At 42.5% G+C, this 21,690-nt stretch overlaps 1 protein-coding gene and 1 long non-coding RNA gene across 5 annotated transcripts in view; one reads left to right on the top strand and one right to left on the bottom strand.

Moving 5' to 3' along the window:
- NUDT4 (nudix hydrolase 4) overlaps positions 1–15,253 on the bottom strand; it is a 53,489-nt gene extending 38,236 nt beyond the window's left edge. For 2 of the 4 annotated variants that reach the window (XM_084617567.1, XM_084617566.1), the window contains exon 1: positions 14,803–15,253. In XM_084617567.1, the coding sequence (XP_084473693.1) occupies positions 14,803–14,901 (99 nt within the window). In that variant the 5' untranslated portion in view covers positions 14,902–15,253. The remainder of the gene's footprint in view (positions 1–14,802) is intronic. The other 2 variants (XM_084617565.1, XM_084617564.1) reach the window with 1 other exon arrangement.
- A 221-nt stretch (positions 15,254–15,474) lies between these two features.
- The window catches only part of LOC311515159, a 31,250-nt gene continuing 25,034 nt past the window's right edge, over positions 15,475–21,690 (top strand). Inside the window, exons 1-2 of the long non-coding RNA XR_014710065.1 lie at positions 15,475–15,576; positions 19,207–19,318. This is a non-coding gene — a long non-coding RNA (uncharacterized lncRNA). The remainder of the gene's footprint in view (positions 15,577–19,206; positions 19,319–21,690) is intronic.

The following is a 21,690-nucleotide window of genomic DNA, read 5'->3' on the forward strand; positions in this document are numbered from 1 at the left end:
ACTTTGAGGTGCAGAGAATCCTCCAGCAAGTGACCCATGTCCCATGTCGCAGAGGAAGGTGAAAAACCCCCAGGGCCTCTGCCAATCTGCCCTGGAGGAAAATTCCTTCCTGACCCCAAATATGGCGATCAGCTGAACCCTGAGCATGTGGGCAAGATTCACCAGCCAGATACCCAGGAAAGAATTTTCTGTAGTAACTCAGATCCCACCCCATCTAACATCCCATCACAGGCCATTGGGCCTATTTACCATGAATAGTTAAAGATCAAACTGCCAAAATCCTATTATCCCCTCATACCACCTCCTCCATAAATTTATCGGGTTTAATCTTTAAGCCAGATATATCTTTTGCCCCCTCTGCTTCCCTTGGAAGGCTGTTCCAGAACTTCACTCCTCTAATGGTTAGAAACCTTTGTCTAATTTCAAGTCTAAACTTCCTGATGGCCAGTTTATATCCATTTGTTCTTGTGTCCACATTGGTACTGAGCTTAAATAATTCCTCTCCCTCTCTGGTATTTATCCCTCTGATATATTTATAGAGAGCAATCATATCTCCCCTCAACCTTCTTTTAGTTAGGCTAAACAAGCCAAGCTCCTTGAGTCTCCTCTCATAAGACAAGTTTTCCATTCCTCGGATCATCCTAGTAGCCATTCTTTGTACCTGTTCCAGTTTGAATTCATCTTAAACATGGGAGACTAGAACTGCACACAGTATTCCAGGTGAGGTCTCACCAGTGCCTTGTATAATGGTACTAAAACCTCCTTATCTCTACTGGAAATACCTTGTTGATGCATCCCAAGACCACATTAGCCTTTTTCACAGCCATATCACATTGGCGGCTCATAGTCATCCTATGGTCAACCAATACTCCAAGGTCCTTCTCCTCCTCTGTTACTTCTAATTGATGCGTCCCCAGCTTATACCTAAAATGCTTGTTATTAATCCCTAAATGCATGACCTTACACTTTTCACTATTAAATTTCATCCTATTACTATTACTCCAGTTTACAAGGTCATCCAGATCCTCCTGTATGATATCCCAGTCCTTCTCTAAATTGGCAATACCTCCCAGCTTTGTATCATCCACAAACTTTATTAGCACACTCCCACTTTTTGTGCCAAGGTCAGTAATAAAAAGATTAAACAACATTGGTCCCAAAACCGATCCCTGAGGGACTTCACTGGTAACCTCCCTCCAGCCTGACAGTTCACCTTTCAGTAGGACCCGCTGTAGTCTCCCTTTTAACCAATTCCTTATCCACCTTTCAATTTTCATATTGATTCCCATCTTTTTCAATTTAACCAATAATTCCCCATGTGGCACTGTATCAAACGCCTTACTGAAATCTAGGTAAATTAGATCCACTGCATTTCCTTTGTCTAAAAAAAAAATCTGTTACTTTCTCAAAGAAGGAGATCAGGTTGGTTTGGCACAATCTACCTTTTGTAAAACCATGTTGTATTTTGTCCCATTTATCATTGACCTCAATGTCCTTAACTTTCTCCTTCAAAATTTTTTCCAAGACCTTTCATTCTATAGGTGTCCAACAGGCCTGTAGTTACCCAGATCACGTTTTTTCCCTCCTTTCTTAAAAATAGGAACTATGTTAGCAATTCTCCAGTCATATGGTACAACCCCTAAGTTTACAGATTCATTAAAAGTTCTTGCTAATGGGCTCGCAGTTTCATGTGCAAATTCCTTTAATATTCTTGGAAGAAGATTATCTGGGCCTCCTGATTTAGTCCCATTAAGCTGTTCCAGTTTCACTTCTACCTCATATATGGTAATATCTGCCTTCATATCCTCATTCCCATTTGTCATGCTACCATTATCCCTAAGATCCTCATTAGCCTTAAAGATTGAAGCAAAGTATCTGTTTAGATATTGGGCCATGCCTAGATTATCCTTGACCTCCACTCCATCCTCAGTGTTTAGCGGTCCCACTTCTTCTTTCTTTGTTTTCTTCTTATTTATATGGCTATAGAACCTTTTACTATTGGTTTTAATTCCCTTTGCAAGGTCCAACTCTACTTGACTTTTAGCCTGTCTCACTTTATCCCTACATGTTCTGACCTCAATAAGGTAGCTTTCCTTGCTGATCCCTCCCATCTTCCACTCCCTGTATGCCTTCTGCTTTTTCTTAATCATCTCCCTGAGATGCTTGCTCATCCAGCTTGGTCTACAACTCCTGCCTATGAATTTTTTCCCCTTTCTTGGGATGCAGGCTTCTGATAGCATCTGCAACTTTGACTTGAATTACAGACCGCCTCTGCCTTTAGATCCATAAATTCTTCAGTCCAAACCACTTCCCTAATTTCCTTAATTTTTGAAGGTCAGCCCTTTTGAAATCAAAAACCCTAGTCGCAGATTTTTATTTATCCTTCCATTTAGTTTGAACTGAATTAGCTCATGATCACTTGAACCAAGGTTGTCCCCTACAACCATTTCTTCTATGAGGTCCTCACTACTCACCAAAACCAAATCTAAAATGGCATCCCCCTTTTGTCGGTTCAGCAACTACTTGAAGGAATCCATCAGCTATCGCATCTAGGAAAATCTGAGCCCTATTACTAGCACTCGTCCTCCAGTCTATATCTGGGAAGTTAAAGTCTCCCATCATCATGCAGTTTCCATTAGTATTTACTTCATTAAAAACATTAAAGAGGGCTCTATCCATATCCAAATTAGATCCCAGCGGTCTATAGCACACCCCAAGCACTATCCTAGGTCAGGCTCTAGTAGTTTTCTTCCCCAATGTGATTTTTGCCCAGACAGACTGTCTTATCCATTCCATCGCTTCTTATTTCTTTACATTCTACCTCATCACTGATATATAATGCTACTCCACCACCTTCATCTTTTATTTCTGTCTTTCCTAAACAGCACATACCCTTCAATACCTGTAGTCCAGTCATGACTACTATTTCACCAGGTTTCTGTTATCCCTATAATATCCATTTTCACTTCCTGCACCAGTAGCTCTAATGCCTCCATTTTGTTACCTAGGCTCCTTGCATTGGTGTACAAACATCTTAATTTTTGCTGTTTGGCCTCGCTCACATTCTTTACCCAATTAGGCACTGACATTCTACAGCCAGTATGACCTATTAGACTGGTATCCACACTGCCCTTTGTCCTTTTGTCCATTCTCCTACCCACGGCTATATCCTTTCTTACTTTGTTTTCTTCCCTCTCAATGTTAAAATCCAGCGTGGAGATTACCTGGACATCTCCCAACCATCTCCCCCAAATTCCTAGTTTAAAGCTCTCTTATGTGAAAGCAACTAGTAATAGTGATGACTATTACATTAAATCATTCAGTGCTTAGTGGAATGGTTTTAATCAGCATTTATTGCTTAGTTAAGGACTGAAAACAAATTCTAGTTTACTAGTAGAGGATAAATCAGGCTGCTTGCCCTGACTGGAAGCTTAGCATAAAGCCATGCATTTTTACACTACTGTATAAAATGTTTGATTTTACCATTGACCTGAACAGTTAGCACTAAATTGTGTTTGTATGATGGATTGTTTATAGAGTGAACATACCCTTCGAGAAATTGACACAAATGCATGTTAAGATTACCAAATAGACTTCACAATTATAGGTACAGTAAGGAAACCCACAAGTGTGAAGGTCATTGGTTACAAGTCAGCAGTACTCACTTTGAAGCTTTTGTCTGGCTCACACCCCTCCTCCCACTCCCATTTGTCCTGGAAAGTTTTGTGAAGTGTGTAATGTGAGGCAATATTAACTAGATTAAATATCCAAAAATATTCACACCCCCTCAAGAGAAAAATCTTAAGGCACAGATCTCATTCAGTTCATTCTAATTTTGCAACATAAGACCATAAGAGTATCTCCATCCAAGAATCTGGTCCATTCATGGATGAGGAAATCCTGCAAGTTCCATACTCTTCATGGCTAGTGGAACCGTCAGTAATACCTGGGACCCCTACCATAAGTAATTAGCACCTTCTTTGAAGGAGGAAGTGTAATTGAACCAGGCAAAAACATGGCGAACGCTTAAGAAATTATCACATGCTACTCAGTGACCACATTTGTGAGCAAGCCAATAGAGGTGCTAACAGTCACTTCTAATTTGTTAAGTAAAAAGGACCCAGAATATTGACAAGTAAGTTTCATCCAGGACACAGGACAAACAGTATTTATTGTGCCAATGAATGACTTCATCTTTCAATGGGCAGACATACTGCTGGATTTCTCATTTGATACAGAGAGTCACCAAATATCTCTGTCCTGCCTCAAGAGATGTACCAGTATTGAATGAATGAGCACAAAAATCTGCAACTCTTCATGATCCTCTGGGTTCAGAGCATGAAGAAATGACTACACCACACCTAGGATCCTCACGTGTGAAGTTCCACAATGCAAAATACTCCCCCTTATCCTATTAAACATGAAGCTACTGGGACATTCATGAGACCCTATGGGATGTGTCACCAATTCACTGGCACCTAGTTCTTACCAATATAAAAACCAGCACCATCTCCCAGCAGAGTATTATCTGCCCCAGAATAAATAACTGGTTGAAAATGAAGTGGGAGATAATAGGTTATGCTGATGGGGAGAAGGAAGTGCTTTGGAGAACTCACCACATATACAATCTCCATAGAGAGCTCACTTCCTCCAATGAAGGCAACATGCAATTTTGGACTCAACTCCTCACTAGCTCTCGATATCAGACTAACTACAGTTACTAACACCACCTGCCACCTATAGCTGGCTAGAAGATGCATCCCACCCCATCAGACTGATTTGACCACAGTGATCCACGCATTTGTGACTTAATGAAAGCACTGAAAAGCTCCAACTGTTCAGAGTACAGCAGCTCACCAACCCAGCTGCACAAGTTGCCAAGAACCCATTCCCCCACTGCTCTGTTCTTCAGAGAATCAAATTCCAGGTTCTGATAACCTGGGACAACCTGTGAAATGCTAGCCGAAGGCTTTTCTCTACATAATCGTTACCAATTCTGTTTTAGTGAAACAATGGAGCTGTGAACTACAAATGATGAGATGAATGCAAGCAAGAAAGCAAACTTTAACACATGGCTTTCGACAGTTCCTGGAGTTCTACATCAAAATCTCACTAGGTTCAGAACACAATGCAACACTTATTTGACATGGTCACAGCTTGAGGAATTTCTCTTCTTGTCCATGAAGGAAGGCTCTCAAATTGTATAGCAAGGAATTCGATTTCTTGCCATACTATCACTTATTTGGGATCCCTGACCCAAATTTTGTCCCCTTTCCCAAAAGCCTGGGGAGGTTTTGCCTTTGATGACCAGTTCCCTCTTTGGAGATTCTTTCTTTGTGAAAAGAAGGTGATTCGGATAGGTTAGCTAGCTACACCCACCTCTAAATTTAACTTCTCCCAGAAGCTGAGAGAAAGTTAATCTCTTCCACCTGCCACAGAAGATAAGTTAGCCAGTGTGGCAGCAGGGAGGCAAAAGCTAGTCTCCCAGGAGGTCTTACTGAGCAAGTTTTTACCCCGTATCTGAAGTACAGAAATAGTTGTACCCTGCATTCAAGGAGGAAGAGAAGCTGCTAGCAATCTCCTGGTTATAAGAAGCAATTGGAAGCTGCCTAGCACAGCTGTGGTTAACCAAAAGTCACAGGTATATACCAATTGACAGAACATGTAGCATCATGGGGCTTTCATTATGCAGAAAGCTCTATTAGAAAAACAGGAGGATTTAAAAATCTCTGGGAAGAAACTCAAGACGCAGCTATAAAAGTTCTGGACTAGTCTTTAGTAACTGAAGGAAACATTATTGCATGTTTCTTTTGGGCTCTTTTGATCTCTTGGCTTGTAATAAAATGCTTAAGATACAACACCTCATGTTCTGGAATAACATGTTATGTAATAAAGCTATATATAATATTCAAAATCTACTTAAAAATTGTAAGGTTGCAAAGTCAGCCACTCCAAGTTAGAAAATGCCAAAATCAAAGTTGCCTTGCGCATACTCTTGTACCAGAATACTGTCATATCCTAATTTTTGAGTGCTTGTCTTTGGAAACTTACCACTCAAGTTCCTTGGATACAGTTTTTAAAAGGTTAACAAAAAAAAATCCAGTCTTGTAGAACCATATCACCCATCCCCAAACGGTGGAATCAGCAGGTTTGGGATCTTTAGATCCAGAGCACAGTCCTCTACCACTTTAGCTAATAGAAAATAGCAGTCTACTGCCAGTTATTCCATGTGGTCTAGCCACTAGAGGGGGATGGAGACACTTCACAAGTGGGTTTCACTACTATTTGCTGGATAGCAAAGGTGTGTTTATACTCAAGAATAATTTGTTCAGTTTCATCAGGTTCTGAAGGGGGAATGTCCTAGTGGTTAGAGACTCATCTGTATCCTCTCCCTCACACATCTCCTCCTGGGCAGCTCTTGCCCCACAATTTCTCCCCCACACATTTCTTCTATCCACCCTGTTCCTCAACCTGCTGCCACCGCCACCTCCTCCTCTGACTGCATGTCAGGAAGACTATTGAAAGACAGGAGCGTTTCCCTTCTCTCAATTCCAGTGTTTATTGCCATAGTGACCCACAACAGCTAGAAAAAGCAATTGCAGGGTAAGTCCTGCTCAGCCCTTGCAGCCCTAGGAATGCTCAATCACTCTATGGGGATGGCACGTGCAGTTTGGACAGCACACAGGTGTTGAGAGGGGATAACTCATGCTCAGTGCTAGGCCTGGCAAGCTGGTCAATTTGACCATAATCAGGTATCAGTAAATACTCCTGCAAGGAAGTCCTAATGTAGGCAGCAGCCTGCCTTTTTGGTTGCCACCTGCTAGCAAGATGAATTTACTGAAAGTTGAGCATCTTAATTGGCTAGAATCTTCTACAACAAACACTCCTTATTTGTATACTAGGCCATCAATGTACAGTAGAACCTCAGTTAGGAACAGAAGAGTTACAAACTGACCAGTCAACCACATGCTGCATTTGGAACCAGAAGTACACAATCAGGCAGCAGCAGAGGAAAAAAAAGCAAATACGGTTCAGTATGGTGTTAAACGTAAACTACTAAAAAATAAAGGGAAAGACACTTTTCTTCATAGTAAAATTACAAAGCTGTATTAAGTCAACGGTCAGTTGTAAACTTTTAAAAGAACCACCATAGTGGTTTGTTCAGAGTTACGAACCTCCATTCCCAAGGTGTTTGTAACTCTGAGGTTCTACTGTACATGGCAGTTTACAAAGCCCATTAAACAGACATGGTCCCTGCCCCAAAGAGCTTACAATCTAAACTGACTTGACAAACATACAGAAATTAACTCAGAGTGGGGGGAGGGAGAAGAGTTCAGTCATTAAACTTCATCCCTCAACAAAAAGAATAGATGCATAGCCATTAGCTCCTTGAAAATTTGGTAGGCTACCTACCTATCATAACTGCATTTAAAAATGTCTCAGTTGATATGCATTTGTTTAATTTCATACATCTTTTGTAACTGTTTAGTTTGAAAAAACTTTAGTATTTAAGTGCTAACCTAACATTGCTAAAAGGTAGTTTTTTTTTTTAGAACTTCACTTCCCTATCCCATTTTTCTGAGTTAAAAACAACAACTTGTTTTTTGGAATTAGGCCTAAGTATCTAAGGCAAAGCTTACTGGAAACCATAACTCTTACTCTTATTACTATTTTAATAAATTAGTGCTTTAAATTACTACACCATTTTTGACATTTGACAGTATCTGACTTGTCAAATGCATAACCCTACTCAGTGCAGACAGAATATTTGGAGAATTGTTACTACTGAACTAGCTATTCTGAGTATCCGAAAAATCTAAGTTTGCACAATCTTGTAACTTGATGAAGCTTGGTCAAATTTGCACAGGGCAACTCCTATGCCAGATTTCAAGTTTCTGCTCCAAAGCTAGAGCTCCTCAACAAAATGGTTGAAAATGTTGTTTAATATGGGCCAAACATTTTTCCCCTACTCTCAAAAACCAAGAAGCCACTTCAGATTTTTTTTTTAAATAAATCCAAGATGGATAACCATCATGGAAATGACAGGTTTCAGAGTAGCAGCCATGTTAGTCTGTATGTGCAAAAAGGAGTACTTGTGGCACCTTAGAGACTAACAAAATTTGAGAACAAACAAACAAACCACTGAATGAATCCGATGAAGTGAGCTGTAGCTCACGAAAGCTTATGCTCAAATAAATTTGTTAGTCTAAGATGCCACAAGTACTCCTTTTCATCATGGAAAATTTCAGCTTGTGTGGTTAAAGTTTATAATGGGAAGTATAGTGAAGCCTTAACTTATAATACACCTGTAATACACATACGCCCCATATCACAGAGCATAGAAAAGCTTGTATTCTTGACTGCATGCCACAGTAGATGCTTTTACAGCTTCTTGTGGTATTTTGTTCAAAGGGTTTATCACATTTTCAAGAAGTGATGTATATGGGGTTTTGGACTTAAGAATTCTGTTAAGCCTGCTTCTCTAGTTAAGTTAAAATACTATTAGATATTTCCTTGCTCTGTCTTTAAGAATCCTTTAATTCTAAAATAGTTTCTCAGTTTCTCTTCTGTAACTGAGCTTACCATGGGTCCATAATATTACCATTTCAGCTTGGACTCCAGAAAACTGAAGTCTGCAGAAGACTGCAATGAAACTTTAAAACTGAAGCTTCCCCTGAAGACTAGTAAGGACCAATGCTATCAGGCTGTGCAGCTTTAAGTAGCACTTTAAATGCTGTTGATTCTTCAGGAATGGTCTATATGGGGAATTTATTGGCATAACTTAGTTATCAGTGTAACTCTGGTCACCACACTTGCTCCAGAGAGCCTTTTTCCTCTTCGCAACAAACTAAATTGGAAAAAAGCACTCTTATTCTGCAATAACTGTCCATATGGGAAGTTATACTGATAATTACAACAGTATAGTTATGCCAGTAAATGTTCCCACATAGGCAAGCCCTAAGACCGTGGTTTTCAACCAGGGGTACACATACCCCTAGGGCATGCAGCAGTTTTCCACGGGGTATATCAATTCATCTAGATATTTGCCTCGTTTTACAACAGGCTACATAAAAGTCAGTACAAGCTAGCAAAGTCAGTACAAGCTAAAATTTCATACACAGAAAGTGAGAAAGTAAGAAATTTTTCTGTAAGTGTGCTGTGATGCTTTTGTATTTTTATGTCTGATTTTGTAAGCAAGTAGTTTAAGTGAGATGAAACTTGGGGGTACACAAAACAAATCAGACTCCTGAAAGGAGTACTGTAGTCTGGAAAGGTTGAGAACCACTGCCCTAAGACATCAATATATGTGAAATGCTACTTAATAAAACCTTAGATGCACACCTGATAGCATTGGTCCACCCCATTTTTCAGGGAAAGCTTCCTGTTTGCTAGTGGCAAAGAAGGTAAGGTATTTAAGTTTTACTTAAAGTTTGGGGGCATTGTTTTCTTCAGTTCCATGTAAAGTGCCACAGACTGGTTGCCATGCTAAATTCATGATCATGTTACTATGACAGAACTGCAAAGCAGTCTTTTTGGCTGATGTGATTTAACATGAAATGCTAAAAGGTGCCGCTCTTAACTCAGACAACACTAAGTAGCTGTATTTGTGAATGGGCTAAAAAGTCACTTTTTTACAAATATTTCATTAAGTTTGTAACTTCATTAGCTACATTTTCACTGTTATAGTTACCAAAACTTTAAATTGAAAGTTTACCTGCATTTTAGACCGTATTAAAGTTAGATTAAACAATGTGGAGTAATCAGCATGCAGCTGCTGCATTGAAAGGTGACCTCTAAAGGAAAAAAAGAGTTTGCCCTTATGTTGTATGAAGGCCAGAAAGGTCTCAAACTCTTCCGGTTGCACCACCTTCCCTCTTTATACACACCCCACACCCATCCACCCTTGGAAACAAAACATGGAAGTTTAGCCTAACTTTGTTGGAGGTCCCAAATTGTGAAGTTGCGCTCTCCTTAACTGATGGTTCAGGAATGTTGACAGACACATTCCCAATTATTTGTAAAGCATTTAAGTTAAATTAGTGTTCAATAAATAAAAATATCCTTCCATTTAATCACTTTCACTATCTTTGTACCTGTGATCACATGATCCTACTAGTCCTACAGTTGTACCCCAAGCTGTACTCTAGTTGCCCAATTTTGTTACAATCTTAAATCCATCCTGAGTACAAACTGTTGTAACCAGGTTCCCCGATTTTTTTTTTTTTTTTTTTAATTATAGTGCTGAAAGGCCCCACCACCATAACAGGGTGGTGTGGCCAACATTACTTACAGGTGACATGAACTCAAGTTCCTTTACATATGTTAATACCCAAGAGCTTGAACAGGACCATCTTTGTATGATTAAGCTAGACAGATCTATACGCTACTGAAAATTGGTTGAGAAAATTAAATGACAGACTTAGATCACTATGCAAAGACCTCCCTCACCTTAAATGCACACCACAGCCATACTAAATAGGCTCTCACTTGAGCTTGAATAATGAGCCCAAACTGCAGCAGAATATGGTTTTTACTGGTAATTCAGTATCACAATCACTTTGGGCTCTTTGCAAGAGCCATTTTTCCTCTTTGTGTTGTGCTTACCGCCGCTTGTAGTTAGTGGGGAAAGAGTATGGTTTACGGATCAGCATGTCAATATTTCCTTTGCAGAAGCAGGAAGAAGTTCCATACCTTTGAGAATCATTCAGTTGTGCGTAAAATAATTTCACTGCTTTAGGAAGGACCAATTAAATATCACTGACCTGTCTTGGCATTAAGATACCTAGAAGAGCACATTACATTTTTGCAGAGGAGAGGTTTTGCTTCTAGGTATTTGATTTTATTAGTATTTAAATTTAGAGAGTGGCTCCAAAATTCTTTAGGTCCAAAGAAATCAAAAACTTAACACGTCAAACTGGCCTAATATCAACATTATAGAACACTACAAAACCAAGACCATCCTCTGTCAAGCCAGCACTAATAGAAAACTCCACTGAACAAAAACTTTGCAATATACCTGTGAACAAATTCTACTCTGACAGTTAAGGGAGCAGAATATGTTCCAGTCAAAAGCCCTATGCCCCCAGATTTAGGTATTATATACTGCCTAAAGCACATTTCAGACACTCAGTTAGGACTTTTATTTACTGGGGGAAATGGTGGTTTTAAAAACAAGGTCACTTTTTTAAAATTAAGTTAAACATGACATCTTGATGAGACAAGATGGGTAAGGAAATATCTTTTATTGAACCTTGTGTCGCTGATATCCTGAGACCAACACGGATGCAACAGCGCATATGACACCTTAATGTCAGATTAGCTAATTTTTAAAAACACTCTCCCATAGTCAAGACAGGGTATGTGGCCACGTTTTCTAGGCAAAAGAACGCATTTTTAACATGTATTAGCTAAATATTAAAATCTTAGTGTACAGAAGACATTTGTGTTTTTAAACACAGCTCAGGTAAACCCTAATTCAATCAGATAAAGTTTTAAAACTACACCTTTTTTCCTAGGGCAGACATATCCTAAGTAACTCCAGTCTGCAGGGATGCAACATGAACAGAACTGGTCTTTCAAATGCACAGAAGCCAGACAGATTTTTACATCAAAGCTAACCATTTGGAAAGTTCATTCAATCCAGGCCTGTACAGAAGAAAAAGTGATCCTACTAATAAGGAGACATTGTTCGAAACAGCTCAGACGAAATCAGGCAGGAGATCCTTCTATTTTATTAAGTTCCCCACAAAAAAGAATACAGAGATCAATAAGGAGCTACAATACAAAAGGAGGCAAACATTCACTACATGTACATGCTAGTTGCTTCTTTGAGCTTTTATATTATGCTATACAGTAAATGCTTTTATATATGATGCTACATAGGCAACAACATTGTTTTTAAGAAATGTATTGACATTCAACGTAAGTCAAAATAGATAACCTGTGCATCTTTCTATACACTTCTGGTTTGGGGAGTTTGCCAGCCTTGAATATGGTACATAAAAGATTTAATTTACAGTCTGACTGCATCACATTTAAAAAAGTGTACACTCTCAGGGTGTCCTGGACAGTACCAAAAAGAGGTTAATGCATGCTAAATGCAGATATGGATGAACTCTAATTACAGCAGCTAATTGTTTGGAATTTACTACAGCACTTGGCAAGCCCCATCTCAAAAGCAAACTGGGGAGGCTATACTAGAGAGCACACCCCAAGTGTTCCTGAAAGCACTAGGCTAAGTAATATGAACAAGTGATGAACATACACCAGGAGCCTAACAAGAGGTTTGAGGAACACAAAGAATCTAATGAAATTAAGAATTTTAAGTTACTGCTTTTTCATACCTTCTATTGAGGTTACATGATATAGTTCATGTGACTTAAGAGTTAATTCAACAAATGACTAGCTGTTCAATGGAGTTGTCTGGGTGTAAAGGAGTATGTGGAATGTAAAGAAACAGTATATTTCTGAACACCTAAACTAAGGCCATGTCTACAGCAGCACTTATGTCAGCAAAACTTTTGTTGCTCTGGGCTGTGAAAAAACAGGTTCTGTCTACACTGCAATTAAACACCTACAACTGGCTAATGTCACCTGATTCAGTTTCCACAGTATGCATCTGATGAAGTGAGCTGTAGCTCACGAAAGCTTATGCTCAAATAAATTGGTTAGTATCTAAGGTGCCACAAGTACTCCTTTTCTTTTTCTGATTCAGTGAGACAAGAAAGCTGTAACAGTGCTGAACAAAACAGTTGTTTGGGCACCAAGAAAGGCAAAAACCAGCAGTTCCTGAGTACTGAGCTAGGCACTCAAATTTGAGAAAAACAACTGCAGAAGCACTGAAGTGTGCCAGAACACCTGAAGTGCTGCCGGGATCCAAAGAAAAGGTGGTGCAATAGCTGAGGAGACATGGAGCTTGTCTACACCTACAATGCTGCTGTAGCACTTAGTGAAGATGCGACCAAGCAGAGAAAGCACGAGCACTATCTACACTGAGAGTTTGGTTAGTATAACTGCATTCCCCAAGGGTGTGGATTTTTCACACCCTTGAGCAACACAGTTATACTGACAAGTTTGTAGTGTGGACCAAGGCATAGTCTCTTGCAGGTTGCTCCTTTACAAACCATGGTAAAGGAGGAATTGAGTGGAATGTCCAGAAGTTAGGATAGTCTCCCCAGCTATTGCAGACCTCAAGGGTCGATACTCTGATAAGGAACTTCTGCTGTCTCAAACTAAGGTGCCATGTCCTAGGAATAAGAAACCTGCAAGATGGTGTCTTTAGAAAAGACATCTTCCCATATGCAGATGAAGGGCGGGGGGGAACATCCAAGTCTTAAATTTCTGGTAGATAAGTTTCATGACCATTTTAGTTATTTAAAAACATTATTAACTCAAGTTTCTAGTGTTCATGCTTCCAAGTCACAGATAATGTCTAATTACATTGTGCAATGCAACCATCAAAAAAAGTTCTTAAATGACTGCCTGTGCAATTGACCTTGATTAAGGGTACAGAACTTGGTTACCGCCTATATTTGCTGCAACATAAGACCCTGCTCACATCTAAATTCACCATTTCAACTTTCCTCTAAAATTCAGTGCAATGTAGAAAATGTCTATGCAATATTTTTAAACTGTAAAGTGTTCATTCTCCACAAAACTCTGTGCTAAAGACTCAAAGTTCCTTCAATGACAAGTAAAAATCCAAGACAACTACACAAATTCATTAGAAGGGCACAATCAGGTTTATCCCAAATTCATCATAACACTATGTTGTCACACACCAAGCATGCCTCATCTTCAAATATATGCAGTACAATCTGTTAAATTACAAATCCCGTTATCAAATGTTTGGTAAAAAAAGTGCAAATAATGAATATACATTTAATTAAGAGAAAGTCAGCATTTAAGAAGTTATTGTAAGCTAATCATGTTCTGGTTAACGTCAGCACGAAGACTGCTGTACAGTCAAGTCATAATTCTAAATAGCCTACAAACTAAAACACAATAGATTCAGAGAAACCGTTTTCGCCCACTATAACGATTCTGGCCACAAATCACAGCTGGTGCCGCCTATCTGTCAGCACTCCGCTTTACACGCTGGGTTTGTTGATTATAAAATGGTGACAGTCCCAAATATCTGTCCCCCGAAATAATGAAGTTGAAACACATGAAAGAAAGTAATCGAAGTGATGTTTCGCGACGTTATACTTTGAAAGAGAGACAGGTCTTCGCCTGCTGGAGCCCGACGGGCGCGCAAGTGGAACGAGACGCCCGGCAGGGCGATGCGCACGGGTTATGCCGAGATGATGCCGCTTTTGCCACATGCGCGGAACCAGTGATGTGAACAGACGGCTTTTAGCCCCCATTCACCGTACAACAGCCGAGAGGTCTAAGACACCCCGCCCCCCCCCACCCCGCAACCTTTCTTCACAGCGTCACCGGGACATGTTCTGTCTGAAACCCGGAGCTGGCCGCCCGCCTCCCAGCGCCCCGGGCTCGCCAAGGCGAAGCGCCGCGCTAGGACCGGCGCCCTAGACCGCCAAGCGATCCGAGCGGGCCTCAGGCAAGCGCCGCGGAGCCTGGGAGGGACAGCGTCTCGCACCCAGCCATGCGGCTGCCGCTACGCTGCCCCGGGGCCAGGGAAGTGGAAAGAGAGCGGGACTCCCCACGGAACAGCCCCTTCCCCCGACACCCCGCGCGGGACAAAGGGAGCGGCGGGGACGGGCGATGGGAGCCCCAGATCCCGCCCCACCCCAGTGCCCAGCTCACGGCCCTGCCCCGCCGCTGCCCCGGGCCGCTCACCTCGTCCTCCCGCTCGCTGCGGAAGCACAGACACGCCGCCCGCTTCTTGAAGCCCTCCCGGTCGTAGGTCCGCGTTTGGTTCGGCTTCAGCTTCATCATAGAGGCGGAGGTGCCCCGGCCGCCGCCCGCCCGCCCCAAGCCCCGGCGCGCCCGGCACACGCGGCCCCGCTCCGCCCGGCACCGGCCGCGGCCAAGCTCCGCTCGGTCCCGGCGGGGAAGCGTCTCTCACAGGAGCGAGGCGCCGGCGCCACCGCTGCTGCTACCGCCTAGGGAACCGCGCCATGGAGCCCGCCCGTTGCGTTGCCCTGCCTAGCCTAGCGGCTCGCCGCCGCCTCCCTGCGCTGCCCAGCTCCGAGCGCCGCAGCGGCAGCCCCTGCGCCCACTATTTAACTGTAACGCACATTCCTGCGCCCGCGCGGCCCCCCGCGCGCCACCGCCTCCCCGCCGCACTGCGCAGGCGCCGCCAGGCCCGGGGAGGGGCGGGGGAGCGGAGCGCGCGCGCGCGCGCGCGAGAGAGAGAGAGAGAGAGAGAGAGAAGGGGGAGGGAGCTCAGAGGCGGGCGGGGCTGGCGAGGCGGAGGGAGGCGAGCAGAGCTGGAGCACAAGGGAAGGGAAGGGGACGGGAGCGCAGGGCGGGGCGTAGTAGCGCTGGCTGGAAGCGATGAGTGGCAGCTGGAGGGAGAGGCCAGTCCGTCACTGGATGGTGTCCTGAGTGCAGAGCAGGGACCGAGGCACTGGTGGATGTGGCCCATCCTTCTCTCTGCTTAGTCAACCGGTAGGCCGGGTCTACTTAGTGGTTTAGCTATAGCATAAGTGCTGGAAGCAGGGATGCTGCCGCACCCCTTGGCTTGAAGTAGTTTCCATCATATACATGGTTTACAGTTTGGGTCAATGGCTCTCAGCACCCCTGAGCTGTAGATTCACTCCTGTGCAAGTTCCTGGCATGCAAGGAGCTGTGTTGGGGGGAGGGCTCTTTTTGCCAATATAACTTTGTGGGTGCTAGGGCTTTTGCTAGCAGGGTTGTGTTGACTGGGGTTGATCATGCTCCGAATGTCTTAGCTACGCTGGCAAAAGTTTTAAGCATAGACCAGGCCTAAAAAAGATAAGTCCGGCAAACTGATGTCAGGCTGCCCATTTAAGGGTTTGCACGGGAATAACTAAGGGTTTGTCCACACAAGATTTTTCCAGTTATACTAGTAGTTAAACTGCTATACTGGTATAACTCTCTCATGTGAACACTCTTATTCTGGAATAAGCGTGGCTTTTTTAGCTAAGGGCTTGGCTACACTTGCAAGTTACAGCGCAATAAAGGAGCCCTGGGTGCACTACCTCACTACCCGTTCGCACTGGCAAGACACGTAGAGCGCTCTGACTCCGCGGCTACAGCGCTCCTGGTACTCCACCTTGGCGAGTGGAATAACGTTTGCTGCACCCCTGCTGGAGAGCTGCAGTGCCAGTGTGAACGAAGTGTTGCTTTACTGCGCTCTGATCAGCCTCTGGAAATGTCCCATAATCCCCTTAAATCAAGTGGCCGCTCTTGTCATTGTTTGGAATCAGCTGTAGGAATGCGGAAATGCCCGTTGAAAGCTCTGTTTCTGACAGCCAGCTGCTTGTCTCCTCCGAGGCAAAGCAACCATTACTGTGGAATGCTGCGTGTGAGAGAGCGAGGCGGGGGAATGAGGGGGGTCTGAACTTACAAGACAGCATGCTGACTTGCTCTCAGCCCCCCAAAAACCCACTCTCTCTCCCCTCACATCCACACAACACACTCTCTGTCACACTCCACCATCACCCCCATTTGAAAAGCACCTTGCAGCCACTTGGATGCTGGGATAGCTGCCCATAATGCACCACTCCCAATGCCGCTGTAAGTGCCGCAAATGTGGCCACGCCAGAGTGCTTGAAGCTGTCGATGTGGACAAACTGCAGCGCCTTCCCTACTGTGCTCTACAAAGGCTGGTTAAACTCAAAGCTTTCTACATCTCCAAGTGTAGCCATGCTCCAAGGCCTGGTCTACACTAGGAAATTAAGTCAATATAACTATGTTGTTCCCAGGTGTGAAAAATCTACACCCAAGTGATGCAGTTAAACTGGTCTAAGCCCCGGTGTAGACTCGGGGCTTCTCGGCCTTTTGGCTAAGATCAAGTGCTAGGTCGATAGGAAAGTTCACTGAAGTGCTAAAGTGGTGGAGCTGCGGCATTTTAAGTGTAGACAAGCCCTTAGTTTAAAACACTTTCAAAGTGACATAAGCTAAACTGGAAAAAGGCACTAGACTTAAGCTATGTCTACACTAGCACTTTTGTTGGTAAAACTTTTGTCAGTCAGGGGTGTGAAAAAAACATCCCCCGATCAACAAAAGTTTCACTGACAAAAGTGCCGGTGTGGACAGCACTATGTCCGTGGGAGATGCTCTCCTGCCGACATAACTACCTCTGCTTCTTAGGTTTAATTTTGCTGGCAGGAGAGCTTTTTCCTCCTGGCATAAAGTAGCTACATAGGAGACCTTACGGCGACACAGCTGTGCCATTGTAAAATCCGTAGTCTAGCATAGCCTGATTCCAGAATAAAAGTGTTCAGGCAGGGAGATATACCACTATAACTATAGAGCTTTAAATTCATACCCTACCTTACGCCAGTATAACTTCCCCATGTAGACAAGCCCTAAATCAATTTGAAATCTGATTTTAGTTAAACTGGGGCAAGTTCTGGCTGTAGACCAACCTCAATTATTACAATTCTGCAAACTCACAGAAACATCATGCCATTGGTTGTATCTGAGGCCTGATCTACTCTATAAACTTTGGCCAGTAATGTCTCTTATGGTGTGTGTTTTTTATGACATATTTATACAGTCAAAAGCCCTCGTGTAGATGCAGTTGTACCAGCAAAATGCTTTTGCCAGTTAAGTTTTCTTTGGGGAACTGGTATAGCCCATGCATCTACACAAAAGGAGGAGTTACCAATACAGTTATACAGCCAAACCCTTTCTAGTAATACTGTGCTGATTTAATACTTCAGAGAAGTGTGAGCTGACCAGTCATCTGGATGGGTGTTAATATAGATGCCTGTTAGTGGTCATTTAAATGTCAGCATTAACTATTTCACTTTGATCAAAGTATGTAGAAGGAAGTGGGAAGATCTGAACAATTTGCTGTGAGTGGCACAGTATTGTCAATCTCAAGTACTCAAAAATCCTGAATCAGCTGCTAAAATCATCAGGCTCACTTGATTTGAGACAAGACCATCATTGCCTAACCCAAGGAAGTTCTTTACACAGACATCTTCAAAACAGCTTCATGCTGCTCTCTCTACACATTTACATAGCATTACTATTAGGATTTGGCCTTACAGCTGCATTCTTCTGGTCCAATGAAGATCACAAAGTCCAGGATGAAGCATATGAGAACTCGGAACAAAACATTTTTAATCAAGGCAGTCTGGCTCTGCACTGAATTTGCAGAGGAAATCAGGCAGTGCAGATTGACTGTCTTCATGAAATGTTGCAAAACCTTCATCTTTGAAAAAGTCACCATAAGAATTTTACACTCACTGTACTGACACCTTCTTCTACCCCGTAATCCCTAAAAACAAGCAAACAAAAACTTACCTGAAATGGAGGTTTTTACCCCCAAAAGGGGAAAGAACTAGCAACTGCATGAACTCCCATGGGGACTACTGTATTGTTATTGATTTTATGTGGAAGGTGTTTGGCTACTACAGTGATGGGCAGAAGTATAAAACCCTAAAATAGATAGATTGAGTCTTGGTTCCATTTCAGCCATTTTATATCTCTTAGTGCAAAGTAGCTGGATACACAGACCCCTGGTTGAGAACCACGGCTTTAGTGGCAGGGGCATGAAGAGAATAACAGCCTAGGACTACTATCAGTTACTCTGTTAGCTCCCTTGGCAGAAATCTATGCTGTGAATCTAAAGGTCCAAACCCTGCTGATGACTTAAGTTTGGGATCCACATGATCAGATTTCTGTTTTTTCAGTTTGTTTTCTAAGAAACTTAGGAAAGTACACCCAAAATAAACAAATAAAACATTAAAATAACATTAAGTTTGCAAAGTCAAAGACTCAAAAGTTGGAAAATACCAGCATTAAGGTTGCTTGTGCAGCATGCACTATGATTCAGTATTTAATTACATGATTGTGTGCTATTTTTTGCACACTCAGTGCACAGGATGGACCTACGCTGGGTATGAATCAGGACTGTGTAGTGAATAAGGTTGTTGGCTCTAGTACCCCTTTATCATTTGTTGCAAAAGCTGCTGAATGCAAGCCTGGAGAATTGGACTCTATCCCTGCCTCTGCAACAGAGTTCCTACGAGAATACTAGTCTTAACAAGTTGAGCCAAAATTTTCACAGTTAGCCACTAATTGTGTGTTGCTCATTTTCAGAGTGTTGAACATGAAACACCTGAGGTCAGATTTGCAGAAGTGCTGAGCACTCACAACTTCACCTGAAGTCAATTGACACTGTATTTTGAGCATATAATGTCCTATTAAAATGGTAAGTACTCTGGAAAATCAGAGCCTTAGATGTCTTAAGCTGTATATCCAAGTTTAGTGCATACTTTGACAGTTTTGGGCCTCAATCTCTCTGTGTCTCCATTCTCCCACTGTAAAAGGGTATGGATGGGTGTTAAAACCACCTCACCTTACAGGGGCATTGTGAAGATAAATTCATCAATATTTGTGAAGTACTCAGATACTATAGTGAAAGCACCTTAGAAATTCCCATGAGGTAATTAGTTTTGTATTCAGTGCAGGGTTTGAAGGTCTGTGGTAAATAAGGGCTGTGTCTACCCTACAAAGTTTTGCAAGCATAGCTATGGCAGCTAGGAGAAAAATTCACACCCCCTAAGCAACATATCTATGCCAGTAGAACCCCTAGAGTAGATACCCAACTATACTAACAGAAGAGTGCCTTTGTCTGCATAGCTAACATTAGCCATCACTGACAATTTTAAAATCAAGATTGGATGTTTTTCTGAAATATATGATCTAGCCATTATTTTGGGGAAGTTCTATGGCCTGTGTTATCTAGGAGGTCAGACTAGATAATCACAATGGTCCTTCTGGCCTTGGAATCAATGAGGTGGGATAGCTACATGGGTAGAAGTACTCCTTTGCCAGCATTTGCTGCATCTCCATCAGGAGGCTTTGCTGGCATAGCTCTACCCCAATGGCTCTGTAGTGGAGACAAGCCTGCCTGTGTCTACGTGTTGAATGAGGAGAATAGAAAGAAATATTGAGTAATTACCCATTCATTGACTCGGCAACCATAACATTCTCTTTACATAGTTTTTTAATATAATATAGATAACCATAGCGTGTACATAGTCTCTTTCTGTGTATATGTAAAAAGCTTTCCTGTATAGACTGTTAGCATAGCAGTTGTGCTCACATGTTCTTTTGGGACACCCCTTGAGCTCCAGGAGTTGGAATCCTCCTCAGATGGTAACTTTAGGGCCTGGCTACACTGGAAACTTCAAAGCGCTGTAGCGGGAGTACTCCCATGGCAGCGCTTTGAAGTGTGAGTGTGGTCGCGCGAAAGTGCTGGGAGAGAGCTCCCCCAGTGCTCCTGGTAATCCACCTCCATGAGGGGATTAGCTCTGAACGCTGGGAGCGCAGCTCCCAGTGCCAGAGCCTGTTTACACTGGCGCTTTAAAGGCTGTGACTTGCTGCACTCAGGGGGGTGATTTTTCATACCCCTGAGCCAGCAAGTTAGAGCGCTATAAAATGTGAGTGTAGCCAAGCCCTTACTTTTGTCCCCTACCCCAATTCAATAAGGTAGTTAACTTCAGATACATGAGTAGTCCCACTGTGTTCAACATAATTACTCAGGTACACATTGTAAGGAGAGTGGTCACTTTAGATAAGCTATTACCAGCAGGAGAGTGGGTTTGTGTGTGTGGTGGTAGTGGGGGGGGGGGAGGTGAGAAAACCTGGATTTGTGCTGGAAATGGCCCAACTTGATTATCATACACATTGTAAGGAGAGTGATCACTTTAGATAAGCTATTACCAGCAGGAGAGTGGGGTGGGAGGAGGTATTTTTTCATGCTTTGTGTGTATATAAAAAGATCTTCTACACTTTCCACAGTATGCATCCGATGAAGTGAGCTGTAGCTCACGAAAGCTTATGCTCAAATAAATTGGTTAGTCTCTAAGGTGCCACAAGTACTCCTTTTCTTTTTGCGAATACAGACTAACACGGCTGTTACTCTAAAAGGGACCTGAGTCATTCTGCTTTTCTAAAAAGATAATCTTGCAGGTTTCTTAGGCCTGGTCTACACCTAAAATTTAGGTCAACCTAGTTATGTTGCTCAGGGGTGTGAAAAATTCACACCCGAGAGACGTAGTTAAGGTGACCTAGCTCCGGTATAGATTTGGCTAGGTTGACGGAAGAATTCTTCCATTGACCTAGCTACCACCTCTTGGGGAGCTGCGTTACCTATGCCAGCAGGAGAACTCCCTGCCCTTCAGAGTCAAAAAAACTTTAAAAACTAGGTAGTTCCATTAATATTGTATTGATGAGATAAGAGCCAGGAATAAGAATCCTGCAAGATGATGCATTCAGAGAAGCAGAATAACAACGTGTGTAATTCCTTTTAAACTTTAGATTCATAGTAGCTAGAGATGGAAAAGACCTATTACCTCATCTAGTCCATATCCTTTCTAAAGCAGCAACAGTATATTCTTCTGTGTTTTGTCCAGTCAGTGTTGCCAATTCTTATGATTTAATCATGAGTCTCATTGTTTTTGTGTTTTCCCAGAAGCCTTAGTTTCGAGAGGCATGTGATTAGGCTTTCATTTAAAAGTTTCTAACCCTTCTAGTTGTGGAAAAAAGCTTGAAAATGTGACCCAAGCATATACTAAA

This window comes from Lepidochelys olivacea (genome assembly GCF_965140295.1).
Source record: "Lepidochelys olivacea isolate rLepOli2 genome assembly, chromosome: 1".
NCBI lineage: Eukaryota > Metazoa > Chordata > Testudines > Cheloniidae > Lepidochelys > Lepidochelys olivacea.